This window comes from Schistocerca serialis, chromosome 6 (assembly GCF_023864345.2).
Source record: "Schistocerca serialis cubense isolate TAMUIC-IGC-003099 chromosome 6, iqSchSeri2.2, whole genome shotgun sequence".
Lineage (NCBI taxonomy): Eukaryota > Metazoa > Arthropoda > Insecta > Orthoptera > Acrididae > Schistocerca > Schistocerca serialis.
The window spans coordinates 713,147,771-713,170,080 of NC_064643.1; the positions used below are offsets into that span (position 1 = coordinate 713,147,771).

General features: G+C 42.3%; 1 protein-coding gene across 1 annotated transcript in view; it reads right to left on the minus strand.

Moving 5' to 3' along the window:
* LOC126484503 (putative ribosome-binding factor A, mitochondrial) overlaps positions 1–22,310 on the minus strand; it is a 75,509-nt gene that overhangs the window by 51,617 nt on the left and 1,582 nt on the right. The window contains exon 2 of the mRNA XM_050108040.1: positions 6,770–6,956. Within this exon, the coding sequence (XP_049963997.1) occupies positions 6,770–6,956 (187 nt within the window). The remainder of the gene's footprint in view (positions 1–6,769; positions 6,957–22,310) is intronic.

Here is a 22,310-nt window from a genome sequence, read left to right on the forward strand (position 1 = left end):
ACACACAACCACATCTGCCATTTTGGTGTTGTCCCTTAGCACTAGCGGCAGTGTGTCAGCTAATTTAAAGTTTTGTCGTAAGGCGGCCAAACTGGGAAAGCTGAGTAGGATGTGGGCCACCATCAGTGTGAGACGGATCCTCACTTCATAAGATGTGGCCATGGGTCAGCAAAATGAGGCTAATGTGAAGCTGACACAGAATGGTGGATTCCCCATGAGAAGCATTAAGGAAGACTATCACATGGCTGTGGCCCCTTTATTGCTCATAGTTTGGAGAAACCAGGGTGCACCATCCGTGTCTCAAGACTCCAACAAGCGATAGTGTTGAGTTGATCGAAGGTCCAGTTCCAGTAGCCCAGCTCCTAATTTAGCATCATTGTAGCCAACTTGGCCAACCAGTCAGCATCCTAATGTGACCTGGGGTCCAGCTTGATGATGGTCAAAAAGGAGATCCTGGATAGCAAAAACCAAGAGGTGTTGAGGGTAGCACTGGTCTATAGCCTGAGGACTACACAGGGAGTAACTGCTGATGAAGAACATCTCAGCAGTGCATGAACAAACATGATTGAGGGCTCGAGATATGGCCACCAATTCTGCAGTGAATACACTGCACCCACTAGGCAGAAAGCATATTTCACTGCATCTTACATACCAGTAGGCAAAACCAGTTTACTCGTTGACTGTGCAGCCATCAGGGTATACCATGTCCCCACCCAGAGATGCATAAGGGTGTCAAGGAACAGATGGTGAAAAACCATGGGTCAATAGAGTCTTTCAGTAGAAAGGATAGGTCAACACAGATCCAAGGATGGGTCATGCACCATGGTGGTGTATACAACTGTTATCTGGAAAGAGGCAACAGTGGGGGAAGTTGGATTTCAAAGCAGAGACACTGTATACTAACTGTGATAATGACTCCAGCCGTGGGCCACTGTTGTGCGAAGTGGATCTCCCTCCCAGGGAAAAGGACTCAGCCTACTGAATGCTCAGGGGAGCAACGAAAGTGTATCACGTAGTTGAGGAGCATTTGTTGGTCCCTGGTCTGTAGTGGAAGGACACTATCATCCATGAGTAGGCTGTTCACAGGACTAGTTCAAAATACACTTGTCACAAGTTGGACACAACAATGGCAAATAGGGTTCAGCATCTGCAATGCTGAAAGTGATACCAAGCCATATGCCAGACTCCCATAATCAAGTACGGACAGGATCTGTGCTAAATAAAGCCACAGAAGTTTAGAGAAATCTGTGCCCCAGCTGGTGTTACTGAAGCTGCAAAGAGTATTAAGGTGTGACCAGCACATTCGTTTAAGCTGGCGACAATGGGGGAACCACGTCAACCGAGCATCGAAGACTAGTCCGAGAAAGCAATGAGACTCCACCACATTGAGCAACTGGGAATTGAGGTAGAGTTATGGGTGTGGATTGGCAGTTTGACAGCAACAGAAATCTTGGTGACTGAAAACCAGAAGCTATGATCGAGAGTCCAGGACTGCACATTTCATGTAGCGCACTGCAGTGGCTATTCAGCAACAGCCACAGTGGAGGTGCAATAGTAAACGGAAAAACTGTCAGCATATAGGAAGGGTGACACTGTACACTTCATAGCAGCAGCTAGACCACTGATGGCCACTAGAAAATGGGGCACACTCAAAATAGAGATACCTTTGAGATTTCTGTTGTGTATGGCGTGTACTATAGGATGTACCAACCTGGAAAGTATGGTGTCACAAGAAATTCTGGACACAAATTGGTAACAGGCACTGGAGATCTCACTCATCTAGGCTAAAAAGGATGTGCTGCCATCATGTGGTGTCATAAGCCTTTTGAAAATGAGAGACCATCTGGATGGACACTCAGGCAAGTTATACTGAAGCAGGGACCGGACAATCAGAAAATGATCCCTGTCACACATCATCATGGACTGTCAAATGGGTCGAGGGAACAAGACAAGGGCTGCAAATGAATGGCTGAATACGATCCACACAGCACACCGAAGTGTGTGAAAGTACCAGCATTCAAGAGACAAAGATCAAGCTCTGGAAGAAAGTTTCAAGAGGTTTATCATGGCCAATAGTCACAGTTCCAACCTACAATGGGTTATGGGTGTTAAAAAAAGTCATCCACAATGAGACATCCTCACACAAAAAGCCACTGGCTATGAAGTTGTATTGAGTGGCACATGCTCACTGTAGACAGAGTCCAGAACATATGTGCAAATTCCACCAATGCTCTGTCACAGTCAGTTCGATTTTTAGAATAACCTTGATAGCCATGGAGGGTAACGGTTTGCAATGCTGGGAACTGAGTTTCCTTGAAGGCACTGCTGAAAAGGGAAATGTGTGAGAGATGTCATAGCTCAGCTGGGTGGTAGATGAAACCACTATGGTTCAACTGGAGGATCACATTTCTGCTACCCTGTGGGTGCATGAAGGGACCAAGGAGGCAGATCATACCCCAGGGTCACTTCCTGCTACCAGTCGCAAGGATACAGCAATACACATCATTTGTGTGCGGCAGGGGGGAGAGAGGGGAGGGGGCAGTACCAGAGAGGTCAACAGGAACTCCACATCGAGTACAGATTTGGAACATGCTGGGTCTGTCCGATGGCATGGAGACAACCGGACCGTCCTCCGCCTTGGATATCATCTTTTTGTCGCTCTTCTCTTTAGATGATTTCCATGCCTATGAGGGATTGTTTTCTGCAGTTTCAAGGATAGAGGAGAAACATGAACTCTTACAGACCAGCAACCTGTGGCTCCTTCAGCCACTGGCTGGTATCCTGTTGCAGATCAGCAGAATCCTGGGATGGAAGCATCCTGAAGGATCCTTTCCTGCTGAAGAACACCTGAGAAAGATATTACTTCTCCAGCTAGGGATTGGGGATCGGTAGTCCTGGGTGGATAGGGAGTAAGCACTCCCAAAGTGGGTGTGGGTGAAACAGTTCAATGCTCCCAAAGTGTGTGTCGGGGAAACACTAGTAGGAGCACTCCCAACCACCTGGGGACTAGATGGACTCAGACATCCCTGACGGCCTGGTGTAAAAGGCATGAAGAGCAAGGGTACTTCCGCTACAGAGGAGGATCTCATTGTAGCCACAGTAAATTTCATCATCATATATACAGGATGCTAACAATAATATTTCTTCTTGGCCTCCTGATACATGAGATGGTTCAAAATCTTGTATTCTTGGATTTTCTTTTTCCTTTGGAAGACAAGGTAGTCCAGTCAACAAGGGAAAATGTGCTTCCCACAGCTGACGCAGACGGGGCGAGGGCCACAAGGAGCGTTCATATGCAACTGACATCCACAAACCCTACTGACGAGGCTGGCATTCAACTTGGAAATATGTGCCAGAATTCTATGCACCTGAAGCACTGCAGGGGAAGGGGAACATACAGTTCAACATCACTTCGATACACCATTATGTGACCCTTGTCAGATAACAAGTCACCTTCAAAGGCCAAGACAATCAACCCTGCTGTCCTCTAGTCCCTGCTGGACATGACAGACAAAATGCACACCCCACCACTCCAAATTAGCATGCAACTCATCATCAGTCTGTAAAAGAAGGTCATGGTGCACCATAGTAAGACTGTTAAGTAGAGGGCGGCATGGGAGGAGGGGATAAGAGTTACAGGTAAGTCACACAGCTTGTCACACAGACAACGGCACCCATGACTCAGCAGGGGATGCTGTTTTATCAGAACTGAACCATTTTTCATTTTTGAAATCACTGTCCTCAAGGTGTTCAACGAAGACTAATGGCTTTGTTGCCATAAAGAAATCATTGTTGGTCCTAGAGTAAACTAAGTATTGTGGGGAGTATCTGTCCCCTTGACTCTCAGCCTTATGCTCCTCCCACAGCACAGGCAGGGAAGAAAACATTGTGGGATCATCCTTCTCCACATTTTAGCAATTTTTTGGTTTGAAAGAGATTGCTGGGGCTACGGGGCCACCACTGGGAGAAAATTTATGCCGCTTCAGTTGCAATTCAGCCATCTTGGTGCCACCCACTCAAAATGGGGTCTCTCCCCACAGGCACCATCCAGTCACAACAACAGTAACCTGGCTGGTTAACCATTGCCCGGACTCCATGTGCCAAGATGGGCACATACTCCTTGGCATAACCAGGGACTTTCCAATGCAGGCAACAATAGTGCGATCCATGCATGGTCAGAGGGTACCATCGTGCAGATACAGGCTAACCCTCCCACAATGGGATGGTTACCATGTTAGGTTTGGGTGGTAAATCTCTAGCCAGAAGAGAATGTTGCAAAAACAGAAAAGCACAAAAGGTCAAATGTACACCATATTGGGTGATCTTCCCTGCACAGTCTACACTTCTGTAAAAATTGGATGAGGAATGGTAAGTCAAACCCAACAATAGGGACTGAGTAGTGAAAGATGAAAAGCTGTGTAAAGTGCTGGGGAGAAGAGTGGAACTCTTGTGCCCCAAATTATAAACCAAATCAAAGCATGGTCCTACAACAAGAAGGCTGTCCAATGGAAAGGCAGAGGGGAAAAACAATATTAGAAGGATGGACTTGCAGTATGGAAAGTGAAGTAACACACAACGTCCAGGGCACTGTGCTGCCCAAGCACATACTCATAAAAGAGATGTGAGCTCTCTGTGGGGGGAGTGGTGGTGGTGGTGTTGGTGTGGGAGTGGGGGAGGTGGGAGACCTTTTGCCTTTTTCTGTGGCTGCTGAGTCATCCGTCAAAAGACCTGCCATATTTTATCCCATTACCCCCTCCTTTTCTTGTGTATCCTTCCCTACCTTCTCCCCACCTTCATCATCCCAGGCAACCACCAAGCAAGAAAAACATTGGGTTACATTAGAAATTAGAATTAGTTAGCTCAATGGATTGAACTATGGCAACTATGGCTTAATGGTAAAAATGGGAGGATATAGAAATGGTTGTATTAATAAGCATTGCCTTTTAGTATTGATGATAATTGCAAGACTTAATGCAGTTTTGCAATAACATAACCCTATCACCAGCCCCCATAATTTTTCTACTATTTTGTTTGGTACATATCATCTTCGTTTCCTCATCATCCCATCCAGAAGTCTTTCCTGACTGGGATTCTGGGCAGCTTTCTCATAACTCTTCCCATTTCCCAAATGCCACCAGTCATTTTCCTTTATCCTTCTCCCTTTCCCTTCAACCCTTCAGCCAGAAGAATGAGCCACTGGCTCTGAAAGGTCATGTTTCCACATCTTTTGTGTGTCTTCACCGGCTTCTGCTTGGTGGGTAGATTTTCTATCTGCCTATATTATATTTTCAAACATAGACTATTTTTGTTGATATCTTTCTTTATTCTGATCACACTATACCACAATATATCGAACAGCCAAAAAAGTACCACATTTGGCATGTCAGAGGTCACCCATTTCTGCTACCCAAATCTGACAAGTTTTTAAGCACCACCACTTGGGAAAAAATGTAAATAAGGGCATGTGTTTTCAAGTTTAATTCAGGATAAGATAACAGCCAGATTGTAATGGATATGCTCCTGCACTTAACCAACATAAATGACCTCCTCAATAACTAAAACCATATAAGCCCATGTGACTGCTGGAAAGACAAGCAGTCAACATTAAACACTGTCCAATATCAAACAAACAAAACTGACTTGCTGGCACCATAAATAAACATTAAGGGTTGCATACTCTATTACACAAAATATATATGAAATTTCTCACTGTGTTAACAAAGACCAGGGTGCTAACTTATTTTGCATACGTCCAGTTGCATCACTGTATTATCATCTGAAATTAACCAGCTAACATGAAGTGGGCATTTATCAAGTGAGGAGTAGTAATAAAGTATATAGCAGATAGCTGTACATATTACAGATGCCTCTTCAAAGTTCATTAAATTCTTACACTGTCTTCCCACTGTACTTATTTCCTAATGATATGCCGACTAGTAACTTTTGATATGTGCTTCACGAAATCGGAATACCGAATGACAAACATAGTGTTCACATGGACTGTACCTCCTTCGTGAGAGTTCAGAGTGGGGTTCTGCATTCTGGAGCAAAGACTGAAGACACTGTTACCTCCACAACACTAATGTTCATTATAAACAGACCTCTATTCTTACAGCAAGTAGATAAATGATTACCTATGATAAATATCGATGTAGTCCTCCAAATATTAGGCTAGCAATCAGAGATAAGCAGTCACTAGTTAATGCAAATGACCAATTAGAATCTTTTTAAAGTGGTAGATTTTGTGCTACAGCACGCCTACTTTTACTGTGTTGAATTCAGCTTGCAGAAGCAGAAATTGCTGGCAGCAGTTATCTATTATTTACACAATCTACGACATGCGATCGATTGGACTGGATGGATGAATGAATGGAAATTGTTATTCTATGCCAGTGATCAACTCTCCATTTAATAGAACATTCTTATTTTCTCCTGTACAGTAATCCATCTACATCTAGTTACAGAATGTGGTACAGACATGGACTATTTTGGCAACAAACCTTACAAAAACAACAACTCTGACAAACAAACTATTTTCATATAAATTATTCCACATCTGCTAAAGGATGTTTAATTATTTTTTCTATACTACCAATTACTGTCTCTTACCATTAAAACACTAGAAATATAGCACAGCCTCCGAAAGTCTGTTAATTCCAACAGGTTAAACAGTTGGATAGCATTAATTTATCATTCATTTGATATTCACAACATTAAAATAAACCCTGAACTGACTACTAGTAAACCTGTATGTGGTACAAATATTTACCTTTGAGATTTCAATTCCTTTCCCAAGAATTTCTGCAGCTACTTCTCCTGTTGCCATCAAGCCTGTTATATTTTTCATAAATAATTTATTTAAAACAGCCACACGTTTTGCACTTTTCCCTCCAGTTGCACTTGCCATCTGTGTAGCAGAAGGGACAGAGTTGTCTTCAAAGGAACTCCAGTATTTCCTGTGAAATAAATTTTTATACTGAATTAATGATATGATTATAATAGAGGGAAACATTCCACGTAGGAAAAATATTTTTATACTGAATTACAATGACATACATCAATTAAATATTTTTAAGTAATGATTCACCAGCTCCAGTTTACTGTTATGTGCATAAAGTATCTTCAGCAGCAGGGTACTGTAATTTGCTGACAAATTATAACAATGATGGTTATTAGTGCTCTGCTGTCATAACATCAATAGCATCTCTCTCCACCAGCCCAGGATTCCAACCCTCATAACAGTCAAATTTAAAATTTTATAACAGAAAAGTAATAAACATGTTCTACTAATATTAATTTATTACATAGCTCGCAACTGTTCAGGCACTGTATATAAATGGACTTGCATTTTCTGTAATGCAGTAATTGGACACTTCTGTTCAAACTAACTTTGGGCTTGCAGCCAGTCATTGTTTAATTCATCCCATGGTATTTAGACTGGGCACCTGCCAGTCAAAATATCGTGGGGTGACTTAGACGATGACCGGTTGCGAGCCCAAAATTTGTTTGAACATTCAATCTGATAGGAAAATTATGAAATGTACATTTCTGTTTTGCATAACATATTTTAACCATTATGTTTTGTAGATCCCTCGAACAGAAGGGTAGCAGATGTGGTCCACAACACTACAGTCCAATATACTTGACATCCACTTTCTTGCAACAAGTTTTGGTGTCAAAAGTAATGACGTATCTTGAACAGAATGTCTGCCTACATATCAACATCCTCCTACGTACCAGCCAGTATGGATTCTGAAAACATCAATCACACGAAACTCATTATTTTCTCACATGGCATCCTAAAGCAATGAATAAAGATGGTCAGGTAGATGCAGTATCTCTTGAATTTGGTAAAACATTTGACTGAGAACCATGTCTTTGTTTATTATTAAAAGCATGATCACATGGGGTACCAAGCAAAATTTTTGACTGGACTGAGGATTTCTTGATGGGACGGACACAGCATGTTATCTCAGACGCAAAGTAACAGTAAAGGGTGTGGGATCGCTATCTGCCTCCATCATCATTTCCGGATCTTGCCACTATTGTGCCAAAAGAATAGTATAAGATTCCCTTGAAAACTATATAGGGCCTGTATTTACCTATTCTGAGATGACTGGAAGCTGTTTTGAATGCCAACAGGTTTCCCGGGCACTATTAGGCATGGTAATGTGTTGTGTAGGGCCTATAGAACTAACCATATGGGGACAGTACTACAATTCTAGTGACTAACTGTCAAAGCATTCACAACAAAGTGCCAGAGTTTGATTCAGTCCTCAAAGGTTGTGGAGCTCACTTTATAGTACCTACATAAAACTGGTTAAAGCCTGAAATCGATAGCAGTGAGATATTTGGGGAAAATGTAAGTAAATATTGACAGGATAGGCTAATGGTAAATGGAGGTGGTGTATTTGTCATAGCTGATAAGAAACTTGGCTCCACCAGGATAGAAACTGAAACTGCATGTGAGATTGTCTGGATAAGGCTCAGTATCAAGGGTGAGCATAAATTTATAGTCAGATCCTTCTATCAGTGACCACACTCTCTTCCAGATGTAACCAAAAACTTTAGAGAAAACACAGTAGGCCTATGTAAGTTGCCCAATTGTACTGTCTTTGTTGGAGGAGGCTTTAGTAATCCCACAATCAACAGAGAAAATTATAGTTTAGTAAGTGATGCACATGACAACATTACTCAATGTGTTTTCTAATGACTACCTAGAAACAGACTGTTCGGAAGCCCACCCATGATGAAAATGTGTTGGATTTAACAGAAGCAAATACACCAGACATCTTTAAGGATTCTGCAAAGAAACTTGTATCAGTGAGCAGGAGGGAGTTGAAGCAACAGTGATTGCAAAAAAAAAAAGGGCAACTAAAACGTGTAGAAGGATCTATAGGTTCAGCAAAGTAGATGAAGAGGCAGCAGCGATGAGCTATCTCATTAAGGCACTCGAAACATTTTTATGCTACAGAGGACATGTAGAAGAACTATGGCTCAGGTTGAGAAGAATAGCTGATCATGCACTTTATAGGTCAGCATGTAGAAAAACAGTTCATGATGGGAGAAACCATTCTTACTATACAGTCACCATAAACAAACAATGACTATTGCATAATAGGTTTAAAACAAAGCATAGGGCTACAGACAGGGAGATGCTGAATGAAACGTATTGGGATGTAAACAGGGCAATGCAGCCTTAAAAGACTACCACAGCAGAATATTATGAAAGGATCTCTCACAAGACCCAAAGAAATTCCGTTCATGTGTGCAAGCTGTTAGTGGTGCCCACGTTAGTGTCTTGACACTCATGGATGAGACAGCAAATTGAAACTGATTGTAGCAAAGCGAAATCAGAAATGCTGAAGTCCATTTTCAAATGTTCCTTTAGAAATGAGAATCAAGCAGTATTGTCCCAATTTAATTACCAGACCACTGCAAGGATGAGTGACACAAATATTAGTATCAGCAGTGTTGAGAAACAGTTGAAATAACTACAACTGAACAAAGCTCCAGGGCCTAACAGAACCTATCAGAGTCTATTCCAAATTTGAGAGTGAGCTAGCCCCTCTGTTAACCATAATCTACCATAGTCTCTTGAACAAAAACCCATCTCCAGTTTTTGGGAGAAAGCACAGATCACACCCGCCTACAAGAAGGGAAGCAGATGTGATCCACAAATATCCTTAACATCCATTTGCTGTAGAAAGCTAGAACATATTCTGAGTTCAAATGCAGTGATGTATCTCTAACAAAACGACCTCCTCCACACCAAGCAGCACGAATTCTGGAAACATCAGTCACGCGAAACACAGCTTGCACTTTTCTCACAAAATCCTGAAAGCTATGGATCATGGCATCTGAGTAGAAGCAGTATTTTTCGATTTCCAAGAGATGTAAAAGTGTGCATGTCACAAAACAACTAAAGCACTATCCCACGAATATGATATCAACAGGTCACAGTTGGAATCAGCTAACTTAAATACAAATACTAGGTTGTCGCACTTTGCAGGGATATGAAATGGAATGCTCACATAGGCTCAGTTGTAGTTAAAGCAGGTGATAGACTTTTGTTTATTGGTAAGTTACTAGGGAAACACCATCAGTACGCAAAGGAGACTGCTTACAAATCACTTGTGTGGCTCATCCTAGAATATTGTTCAAGTGCGCGGGACATATAGACCTAACAGAGGATAAATGTACAGGGCTATTACAAATGATTGAAGCGATTTCATAAATTCACTGTAGCTCCATTCATTGACATATGGTCACGACACACTACAGATACATAGAAAAACTCATAAAGTTTTGTTCGGCTGAAGCCGCACTTCAGGTTTCTGTCACCCGAGCGCTCGAGAGCGCAGTGAGACAAAATAGCGACAGGAGCCGAGAAAGCGTATGTCGTGCTTGAAATGCACTCACATCAGTCAGTCATAACAGTGCAACGACACTTCAGGACAAAGTTCAACAAAGATCCACCAACTGCTAACTCCATTCGGTGATGGTACGCGCAGTTTAAAGCTTCTGGATGCCTCTGTAAGGGGAAATCAACGGGTCGGCCTGCAGCGAGCGAAGAAACGGTTGAACGCGTGCGGGCAAGTTTCACGCGTAGCCCGCGGAAGTCGACGAATAAAGCAAGCAGGGAGCTAAACGTACCACAGCCGATGGTTTGTAAAATCTTACGGAAAAGGCTAAAGCGGAAGCCTTACCGTTTACAATTGCTACAAGCCCTGACACCCGATGACAAAGTCAAACGCTTTGAATTTTTGGCGCGGTTGCAACAGCTCATGGAAGAGGATGCATTCAGTGCGAAATTGTTTTCAGTGATGAAGCAACACTTTTTCTTAATGGTGAAGTGAACAGACACAATGTGCGAATCTGGGTGGTAGAGAATCCTCACGCATTCGTGCAGCAAATTCGCAATTCACCAAAAGTTAACGTGTTTTGTGCAATCTCACGGTTTAAAGTTTATGGCCCCTTTTTCTTCTGCGAAAAAAACGTTACAGGACACGTGTATCTGGACATGCTGGAAAACTGGCTCATGTCACAACTGGAGACCGACAGCGCCGACTTCATCTTTCAACAGGATGCTGCTCCACCGCACTTCCATCATGATGTTCGGCATTTCTTAAACAGGAGATTGGAAAACCGATGGATCGGTCGTGGTGGAGATCATGATCAGCAATTCATGTCATGGCCTCCACGCTCTCCCGACTTAACCCCATGCGATTTCTTTCTGTGGGGTTATGTGAAAGATTCAGTGTTTGAACCTCCTCTACCAAGAAACGTGCCAGAACTGCGAGCTCGCATCAATGATGCTTTCGAACTCATTGACGGGGACATGCTGCGCCGAGTGTGGGAGGAACTTGATTATCGGCTTGATGTCTGCCGAATCACTAAAAGGGGCACATATCGAACATTTGTGAATGCCTAAAAAAACTTTTTGAGTTTTTGTATGTGTGTGCAAAGCATTGTGAGAATATCTCAAATAATAAAGTTATTGTAGAGCTGTGAAATCGCTTCAATCATTTGTAATAACCCTGTATACAGGGGAGGTCAGGATATACGGTCAAAGATTAGTTCGACTCATGAGAGAGCAATGCTGAAGAAACTGGACTGGCAGGGACTTGCTGATAGATGTAAACTATCCAGTAAAAGCCTATTTAAAAAGTTTCGTGAACCACCCTTAAATGACAAATCTACAAATACATTACACCCCCTACATATTGTTCCCATAAGGGATTTTGAGGACAACGTTAGGTTACTTACAGTAGGCACAGAAGCATTTAAATGCTCATTCTTGCAGTGTTCCATACACAAATGGCATGGGAAGAAGCATTTACAACCGATACAATGAGAAGTACCCTCTGCCATGCACTTCACAGAAGTTTGTAAAGTATGGATACACATGAAGAATCAAAAATTACAAACACAGCCTAACCAGGGTGCTTCACAAATTCCAATCAAGGTTGTTATCTATCTCTAGTCACGAACACTTAACACTTTCTGCTTCTTATATTTCACTGTTTGAGAATTCTATTTTTATAGCTTGTGGAATAGTGTGAGAAGTATTCATTTCTTGGGTAAACGGAAGCATCAGATTCCAACTATCTACTTTGACCAGTAACATAATGATGATGTGGTGTGTGATATCATTACGGCAGTGTTTTTGAGTGGTTGTGTATTTAGATCTCTTGTTGTTGTATTTGATGATGGCCTCTGGTGTTGGATGTGAAGCATTTAACATGTGGTACTGAGATTATATGAGTTTTAGTTGACATCGTGCTAACGTGGTTTTAAGTTTAGGTAGTTTGTGTGGTAATGTGTGTGTGTGTGTGTGTGTGTGTGTGTGTGTGTGTGTGTGTGTGTGTGGAGGAGAGGGGATGGTTTGTCGGAAACGTCCAATCCCACCTGTCGGCTTTGACCTGTGATGTAAGGCTGTTGTTGTGTGTGATGTCACGATGATGCGTGTTTGTGGGTGTCGTTTTTATGTGATCAGTGGTGCTCTCTGGTGGTGTGTTTATGTGTTGTGTGTTAGGTGATGTTTTGGTTTAGTTTGTGTGTGTGGCATGTTTATAGGTGGCGTATTGTTGTGGTCGGTGGTACTCTCCGGTGGTGTGTTTATGGGTAGCGTGTTATGTGGTGTATGGGATTCAGTTGTGTGGTAGCATTGCACGTGTGTGGTATTGGTGGACTGTGCTTTCAGCGGAATATTTTTCAGTGAGTTAATGATTTTTGGTTTTGTTATGTCGACGTTATTGTAGTTTTTTTCTGTTCATCTTGTGTGAATTTTGGTAAATTGCTTTGTTTATGTCTTTGGTAGTTATGGATATGACTGACATGGTCAACAGTTTTTGGTTGTTGGCGATGATGGGGGACAGTACATTGTCTCTAACAAAATTTCTTCAGCTATTTGGCCCATTGGCTTAATTCGTGAAGTGTTCAGTGTGTCGTGAAGAAATGAGGCTTACTAAAGTTCCATCGTCTCTGACCAGGGACGGCTACATGTGGAGATGTCGTAAGGATAACAGGTCAAGGGAAGTGTTCGATTACAATTTTGATTTTCTAGGTGCTTTTTTTTGTAGTAGGATGAAGTGTGGTGGTGTTGGTGCAAGTTTTGAGATTTGTAGTGTGGTATTGGCAGTTGCTATTGACCTATATAGGTCACAGGAAGTGTTTGATTCCGATTTTGATTTTCTGTGTGTTTTTTGTGTGGTAGGATTAAGTGTTGTGATGGTGAAATTTTTGAGATTTATAGTGTGGTATCGGTAGTTGCTGTTGACCTATATAGGTCAAGGGAAGTGTTCGATTCCAATTTTGATTTTCTAGGTGTTTTTTTGTGGTAGGGTTAATGGTGGTGGTGGTGAAATTTTTGAGATTTATAGTGTGGTATCAGTTGTTTCTGGTGACCTATACAGTTCAAGGGAAGTAACCGATTCCAGTGGATTTTGTGTTTAGTGGAATTTGGGAAGGTTGTGGGGTCTTGTTATTTTAGTGTTTTTTGCCGTTTGGTGAAGTGGCGTGTGTTTATAGTTTGTCCCCACCCAAAAACCCCCAATTTCCTACGCTTGTCCTGTTAGTTTGATTAGGTTTTTTGTGGAAGGTGTGTGTGTTGGTTTTTCGATGTATTTTCGTGTTTGTTGTCATGTTTACGTAATGACGTCATAGGCGCGATATTGGAGTCATAGTGGATGGTTGTTTCCACCATATTTGTGACATCTTGGGTCAAAGCAGACGGGTGTAATCAGACACTTCCATATTTCCGTGTGTGTGTGTGTGTGTGTGTGTGTGTCATTAGTTTTATTTTATTTTTGGAGCGATACATCATAGTGTCATTTTTATTTTTGTTCACATTTGTTGGCATGTGTATTTAGTGACATCACAATAGTGTATTGTATACACTGGAACTAGCCGTATTAATGATGATGTGGGTCAAAGCAGACGTGTGGAATTGGATGCTTCTGTAATGCCCATTTCTTTGTACTGAGTCTTGCAACAATTCAACCATAATTGAATTGCTTTGAATCATCTGTTTATGTTTTTGAATGCTTCATTAGCTGTCTTTTCAGTGAGGAGGCTGGTACTATCTTATGTTCCTATACTTGTACCATTTGCAAAAAGTACAAATTTTGCTTCTACTGACACTGCATGTGGAAGATCATTTATGTATGTCTTTGCGTGTTTTTGGGTACTTGCATTGTTTAGTTCATAAATTTTGGGCATATTATAGTATTTGAGAGTTGTAGCATCGTGTTTTAGTACCTGAATAGTGTAAAATCATGTAGTCTCCTCCTGCCGCCGAGCAGTGTGTCAGCAGTGCGCAAGTAGGAGCATTACTGCATTTACTAGGCAATCTTGTATTTTAATAACCATTTAAATTCTGTGTCGAATTGTTTGTGCTCTCTGTAGATTAGTTCAGACGTTCTTTGCACAACAGTATTTAGCATGGATAGGGACTGTGACTGCTGTGTTTGGATGCAGGCTGAGTTGGCATCCCTTCGCTCCTAGCTTCAGGCAGTGTTGGCTTCAGTCACACAGCTTGAGGCTGTTGCCAATGGGCATCACTGTGGGGGTCCGGACGGGGGTTTGTTGGGGACGGCCAGCTCATCCCATGCATCCCCCGATCGGACTACGGCTGTGGCTGCCCAGGATACTGCCCACATTGAGGCTGACCTCTCACCCGTGGTAGAGCGGGAGGTCATCTCGAGGTGTGGCAGGGGGCGAAAGACATTCCAAAGGGCTGAACGGAAGGCCTCTCCAGTTCGTCTGATGCACCGGTTTCAGGCTCTGTCTCTGGCTGATACTGATCTTCGGCCGGATGTGGCTGCTTGTCCTGTTCCAGAGGTTGCCCCTCAGTCTGCAAGATCCGGGCGGTTGCAGAGGGCGGCTTACTGGTAGTTGGGAGCTCCAACGTCAGGCGCAAATTGAGGCCCCTTAGGGATATGGCTGCAAGGCAGGGGAAGAAAACCAATGTGCACTCCGTGTGCATACCGGGGGGGATTCATTCCAGTTGTGGAAAAGGGTCCTTCCGAATGCCATGAAGGGTACAGGGTGCACCCATCTGCAGGCAGTCGCTCATGTCGGCACCAATGATGTGTGTTGCTATGGATCGGAGGAAATCCTCTCTGGCTTCCGGCGGCTATCTGATTTGGTGAAGACTGCCAGTCTCGCTAGCGGGATGAAAGCAGAGCTCACCATCTGCAGCATCGTCGACAGGACTGACTGCAGGCCTTTGGTACAGAGCCGAGTGGAGGGTCTGAATCAGAGGCTGAGACGGTTCTGTGACCATGTGGGCTGCAGATTCCTCGATTTGCGCCATAGGGTGGTGGGGTTTCGGGATCCGCTGGATAGGTCAGGAGTCCACTACACCCAGCAGTCGCCTACACGGGTAGCAGGGGCTGTGTGGCTTGGACTGGGTTTTTTTTTAGGTTAGATGGCCTCGGGCAAGTACAGAAAGGGCAACAGCCTCAAAGGGTGCGAGGCAAAGTCAGGACATGTGGGGACCAAGCAGCAATCGGTATTGTAATTGTAAACTGTTGAAGCTGCGTTGGTACAGTACCGGAACTTCAAACGCTGATAGAAAGCACCGAAGCTGAAATCGTTATAGGTACGGAAAGCTGGCTGAAGCCAGAGATAAATTCTGCCAAAATTTTTACAAAGGCACAGATGGTGTTTAGAAAGGATAGATTGTATGCAACCGGTGGTGGCGTGTTTGTCGCTGTTATTAGTAGTTTATCCTGTAGTGAAGTAGAAGTGGATAGTTCCTGTGAATTATTATGGGTGGAGGTTATACTCAACAACCGAGCTAGGTTAATAATTGGCTCCTTTTACCGACCTCCCAACTCAGCAGCATTAGTAGCAGAACAACTGAGAGAAAATCTGGAATACATTTCACATAAATTTCCTCGGCATGTTACAGTCTTAGGTGGAAATTTCAATTTACCAGATATAGACTGGGACACTCAAATGTTTAGGACGGGTGGTAGGGACAGAGCATCGAGTGACATTATACTGAGTGCACTATCTGACAATAACCTTGAGCAATTAAACAGAGAACCGACTCGTGGAGATAACATCTTGGACCTACTGACAACAAACAGACCCGAACTTTTCGACTCTGTATGCGCAGAACAGGCAATCAGTGATCATAAGGCCGTTGCAGCATCCCTGAATATGGAAGTAAATAGGAATATAAAAAAAGGGAGGAAGGTTTATCTGTTTAGCAAGAGTAATAGGAGGCAGATTTCAGACTACCTAACAGATCAAAACGAAAATTTCTGTTCCGACACTGACAATGTTGAGTGTTTATGGAAAAAGTTCAAGCCAATCGTAAAATGTGTTTTAGACAGGTACGTGCCGAGTAAAACTGTGAGGGACGGGAAAAACCCATCGTGGTTCAACAACAAAGTTAGGAAACTACTGTGAAAGCAAAGAGAGCTTCACTGCAAGTTTAAACGCAGCCAAAACCTCTCAGACAAACAGAAGCTAAACGATGTCAAAGTTAGCGTAAGGAGGGCTGTGCATGAAGCGTTCAGTGAATTCGAAAGTAAAATTCTATGTACCGACCTGACAGAAAATCCTAGGAAGTTCTGGTCTTAAGTTAAATCAGTAAGTGGATCGAAACAGCATATTCAGACACTCTGCGATGATGATGGCATTGAAACAGAGGATGACACGCGTAAAGCTGAAATACTAAACACCTTTTTCCAAAGCTGTTTCACAGAGGAAGACCACACTACAGTTCCTTCTCTAAATCCTCGCACGAATGAAAAAATGGCTGACATTGAAATAAGTGCCCAAGGAACAGAAAAGCAACTGAAACCACTCAACAGAAGAAAGTCCACTGGACCTGATTGGATACCAATTCGATTCTACACAGAGTACGCAGAAGGACTTGCCCCCCCCCCCCCCCCCCTTCTAACAGCCAAGTACCACAAGTCTCTAGAGGAACGGAAGGTTCCAAATGATTGGAAAAGAGCACAGGTAGTCTCAGTTTTCAATAAGGGTTGTCGAGCAGATACGCAAAACTATAGGCCTATATGTCTGACATTGATCTGTTGTAGAATTTTAGAACACGTTTTTTGCTCGCATATCATGTCATTTCAGGAAACTCAGAATCTACTCGGTAGGAATCAACATGGATTCCAGAAACAGCGATCGTGTGAGACCCAACTCGATTTATTTGTTCATGAGACCCAGAAAATATTAGTTACAGGCTCCCAGGTAGATGCCATTTTCCTCCACTTCCACAAGGCGTTCAATACAGTTCCGCAATGTCACCTGATAAACAAAGTAAGAGCTTACGGAATATCAGACCAGCTGTGTGGCTGGATTGAAGAGTTTTTAGCTAACAGAACACAGCATGTTGTTCTCAATGGAGAGACGTCTACAGATGTTAAAGTAACCTCTAGCGTACCACAGGTGAGTGATATGGGACCATTGCTTTTCACAATATATATAAATGACCTCCCTCCCCATGAACCATGGACCTTGCCATTCGTGGGGAGGCTTGTGTGCCTCAACGACACAGATAGCTGTACTGTAGGTGCAATCACAACAGAGGGGTATCTGTTGAGAGGCCAGACAAACGCGTGGTTCCTGAAGAGGGGCAGCAGCCTTTTCAGTAGTTGCAGAGCCAACAGTCTGGATGATTGGCTGATCTGGCCCTGTAACACTAACCAAAACGGCCTTGCTGTTGTGGTACTGACTGATGACCTCAGAAGTTAAGTCGCATAGTGCTCAGAGCCATTTGTTGTGGTACTGCGAACGGCTGCAAGCAAGGGGAGACTACAGCCGTAATTTTTCCCGAGGGCATGCAGCTTTACTGTATGATTAAATGATGATGGCGTCCTCTTGGGTAAAATATTTCGGAGGTAAAATAGTCCCCCATTCGGATCTCCAGGCGGGGACTACTCAGGAGGACGTCGTTATCAGGAGAAAGAAAACTGGCGTTCTATGGATCGGAGTGTGGAATTTCAGATCCCTTAATTGGGCAGGTAGGTTAGAAAATTTAAAAAGGGAAATGGATAGGTTAAAGTTAGATATAGTGGGAATTAGTAAAGTTCGGTGGCAGGAGGAACAAGACTTTTGGTCACGCGAATACATGGTTATAAAAACAAAATCAAATAGGGGTAATGCAGGAGTAGGTTTAATAATGAATAAAAATATAGGAGTGCGGGTAAGCTACTACAAACAGCATAGTGAATGCATTATTGTGGCCAAGATAGACACGAAACCCACGCCTACTACAGTAGTACAAGTTTATATGCCAACTAGCTCTGCAGATGATGATGATGAAATGTATGATGAGATAAAAGAAATTATTCAGGTAGTGAAGGGAGATGAAAATTTAATAGTGATGGGTGACTGGAATTCGACAGTAGGAAAAGGAAGAGAATGAAACGTAGTAGGTGAATATGGATTGGGGCAAAGAAATGAAAGAGGAAGCCGTCTGGTAAAATTTTGCACAGAGCATAACTTGATCATAGCTAACACTTGGTTCAAGAATCATGAAAGAAGGTTGTATACATGGAAGAAGCCTGGAGATACTGACAGGTTTCAGATAGATTACATAATGGTAAGACAGAGATTTAGGAACAAGGTTTTAAATTGTAAGACATTTCCAGGGGCAGATGTGGACTATGACCACAATCTATTGGTTATGAACTATAGTTTAAAACTGAGGATACTGCAAAAAGGTGGGAATTTAAGGAGATGGGACTTGGATAAACTGAAAGAACCAGAGGTTGCAGAGAGTTTCAGGGAGAGCATAAGGGAACAATTGACAGGAATGGGGCAAAGAAATACAATAGAAGAAGAATGGGTAGCTTTGAGGAATGAAATAGTGAAGGCAGCAGAGGATCAAGTAGGTAAAAAGACGAAGGCTAGTAGAAATCCTTGGGTAACAGAAGAGATACTGAATTTAATTGATGAAAGGAGAAAATACAAAAATGCAGTAAGTGAAGCAGGCAAAAAGGAATACAAACGTCTCAAAAATGAGATTGACAGGAAGTGCAAAATGGCTAAGCAGGGATGTCTAGAGGACAAATGTAAGAATGTAGAAGCTTATCTCACTAGGGGTAAGATAGATACTGCCTACAGGAAAATTAAAAAGATCTTTGGAGAAAAGAGAACCACCTGAATGAATATCAAGAGCTCAGGTGGAAACCCAGTTCTAAACAAAGAAGGGAAAGCAGAAAGGTGGAAGGAGTATATAGAGGGTCTATACAGGAGCAATGTTTTTGAGGACAATATTATGGAAATGGAAGAGGATGTAGATGAAGATGAATGGGAGATATGATACTGCATGAAGAGTTTGACAGAGCACTGAAAGAACTAAGTCGAAATAAGGCCACAGGAGTAGACAACATTCCATTAATACTACTGACAGCCTTGGGAGAGCCAGTCCTGACAAAACTCTACCACCTGCTGAGCAAGATGTAAGAGGCAGGCGAAATTCCCTCAGACTTCAAGAAGAATATAATAATTCCAATCCCAAAGGAAGCAGGTGTTGACAGATGTGAAAATTACTGAACTATCAGTTTAATAAATCACAGCTGCAAAATACTAACACGAATTCTTTACAGACAAATGGAAAAGCTGGTTGAAGCCGACCTCGGGGAAGATCAGTTTGGATTCTGTAGAAATGTTGGAACACGTGAGACAATACTGACCCCACGACTTATCTTAGAAGAAAGATTAAGGAAAGGCAAACCTATGCTTCTAGCGTTTGTAGACTTAGAGAAAGCTTTTGACAATGTTGACTGGAATGATCTGTTTCAAATTCTGAAGGTAGCAGGGGTAAAATACAGGGAGCGAAAGGCTATTTACAATTTGTACAGAAAGCAGATGACAGTTAAAAGAGTCAAGGGACATGAAAGGGAAGCAGTGGTTGGGAAGGGAGTGAGACAGGGTCGTAGCCTCTCCCCGATGCTATTCAATCTGTATATTGAGCAAGCAGTAAAGGAAACAAAAGAAAAGTTCGGACTAGGTATTAAAATCCATGGAAAAGAAATAAAAACTTTGAGGTTCGCCGATGACATTGTAATTCTGTCAGAGACAGCAAAGGACTTGGAAGAGCAGTTGAACGGAATGGACAGTGTCTTGAAAGGTGAGTATAAGATGAACATCAACAAAAGCAAAACGAGGATGATGGAATGTAGTCAAATTAAGTCGGGGAGGAATTACATTAGGAAATGAGACACTTAAAGTAGTAAAGGAGATTTGCTATTTGGGGAGCAAAATAACTGATGATGATCGAAATAGAGAGGATATAAAATGTAGACTGGCAATGGCAAGGAAAGCGTTTCTGAAGAAGAGAAATTTGTTAACATCGAGTATTGATTTAAGTGTCAGGATGTCGTTTCTGAAAGAATTTGTATGGAGTGTAGCCATGTATGGAAGTGAAACATGGATGATAAATAGTTTGGACAAGAGGAGAATAGAAGCATCAAGGGATCACCAATTTAGTACTGGAGGGCAGCGTGGAGGGTAAAAATCGTAGAGGGAGACCAAGAGATGAATACACTAAGCAGATTCAGAAGGATGTAGGCTGCAGTAGGTACTGGGAGATGAAGAAGCTTGCACAGGATAGAGTAGCATGGAGAGCTGCATCAAGCCAGTCTCAGGACAGAAGACCACAACAACAACATATAAATGACCTAGTAGATAGTGTCGGAAGTTCCATGCGGCTTTTCGCGGATGATGCTGTAGTATACAGAGAAGTTGCAGCATTAGAAAATTGCAGCGAAATGCAGGTAGATCTGAAGCGGATAGCCACTTGGTGCAGGAAGTGGCAACTGACCCTTAACACAGACAAATGTAATGTATTGTGAATACATAGAAAGAAGGATCCTTTATTGTATGATTATATGATAATGGAACGAACACTGGTAGCAGTTACTTCTGTAAAATATCTGAGAGTACGCGTACGGAACGATTGGAAGTGGAATGATCATATAAAATTAATTGTTGGTAAGGCGGGTGCCAGGTTGAGATTCTTTGGGAAAGTCCTTAGAAAATGTAGTCCATCAACAAAGGAGGTGGCTTACAAAACACTCGTTCGGCCTATACTTGAGTATTGCTCATCAGTGTGGGATCCGTACCAGATCGGGTTGACAGAGGAGATACAGAAGATCCAAAGAAGAGTGACGCGTTTCGTCACAGGGTTATTTGGTAAGCGTGATAGCGTTACGGAGATGTTTAATAAACTCAAGTGGCAGACTCTGCAAGAGAGGCGCTCTGCGTCGCGGTGTAGCTTGCTGTCCAAGTTTTGAGAGGGTGCGTTTCTGGATGAGGTATCGAATATATTGCTTCCTCCTACTTATACCTCCCGAGGAGATCACGAATGTAAAATTACAGAGATTTGAGTGCGCACGCAAAGTGCCCTCCGCCACACACTGTTGGGTGGCTTGCGGAGTATAAATGTAGAAACAACAGAGGACCCAAAGTTTACCTTGTGGCCCACCATGTCTCATTGCTTCTAATTCTGAGAGCTTATTGTTATGTGACACATGGAATTGTAAGACATTTGCTTTATGTTATTCACTTAAGATAAAAACCATGAAATTGTTGTGTCTGGTATCTCATAATATTTTCAGTTTTTCATTAGGATAGCATGTTTCACAGAATCAAATGCCTTCCCCAAGTCATAATATACTTCCAATGGTGGCAATTTCTGGTTTACTGATTCTAGTTTATCATCTGTCACGGTACATATTGCCTGGTCAGTTGATAGGCTTGTACTAACTATGTATAAGTTTATTGCACAGTACATTATTTTCTCAAATAATTTTCAAAATGCAGGGAGTAATTAAATTGTTCAGTAATTCTATACTAACATTTTACCTTATTTTCTGTGAACTGGTTTAAAAACAGCATGTGTCTTTCTGGGGAGGTACTGCTGTGAAAAGATTCAGCACAAATGTCAATTAATATAGGCCTATTGCTAAGTAGAGCAGAACATTTCAATTTTTTTATCCCCAATTTCATTTTAGTCACTTGAACATGCATTGAAGATAATTGTTAACACTGAAACCTCAAATGTTGGTTGTAGTTGAATTTTGTGAAACTTGTTTTGGAAAGCATTTCTTAGGAACTGTGGGCTAAATTATCTGCTACTGACAGAGAAAAGTTGTTAACAGATTTTGTAATTTTTTGGGTTATCTTTGGTCAGTTCATTATCTACCTTTACAGAAACTGCTACATTTTCCTGATTTGTTTTTCTTGTCACATATCTTACTCTGTTCCAAACAGTTTTTATATTCTTGCTGAAGAACCTTATTTATGCTTTCTTCTTGGAAGTACCTACA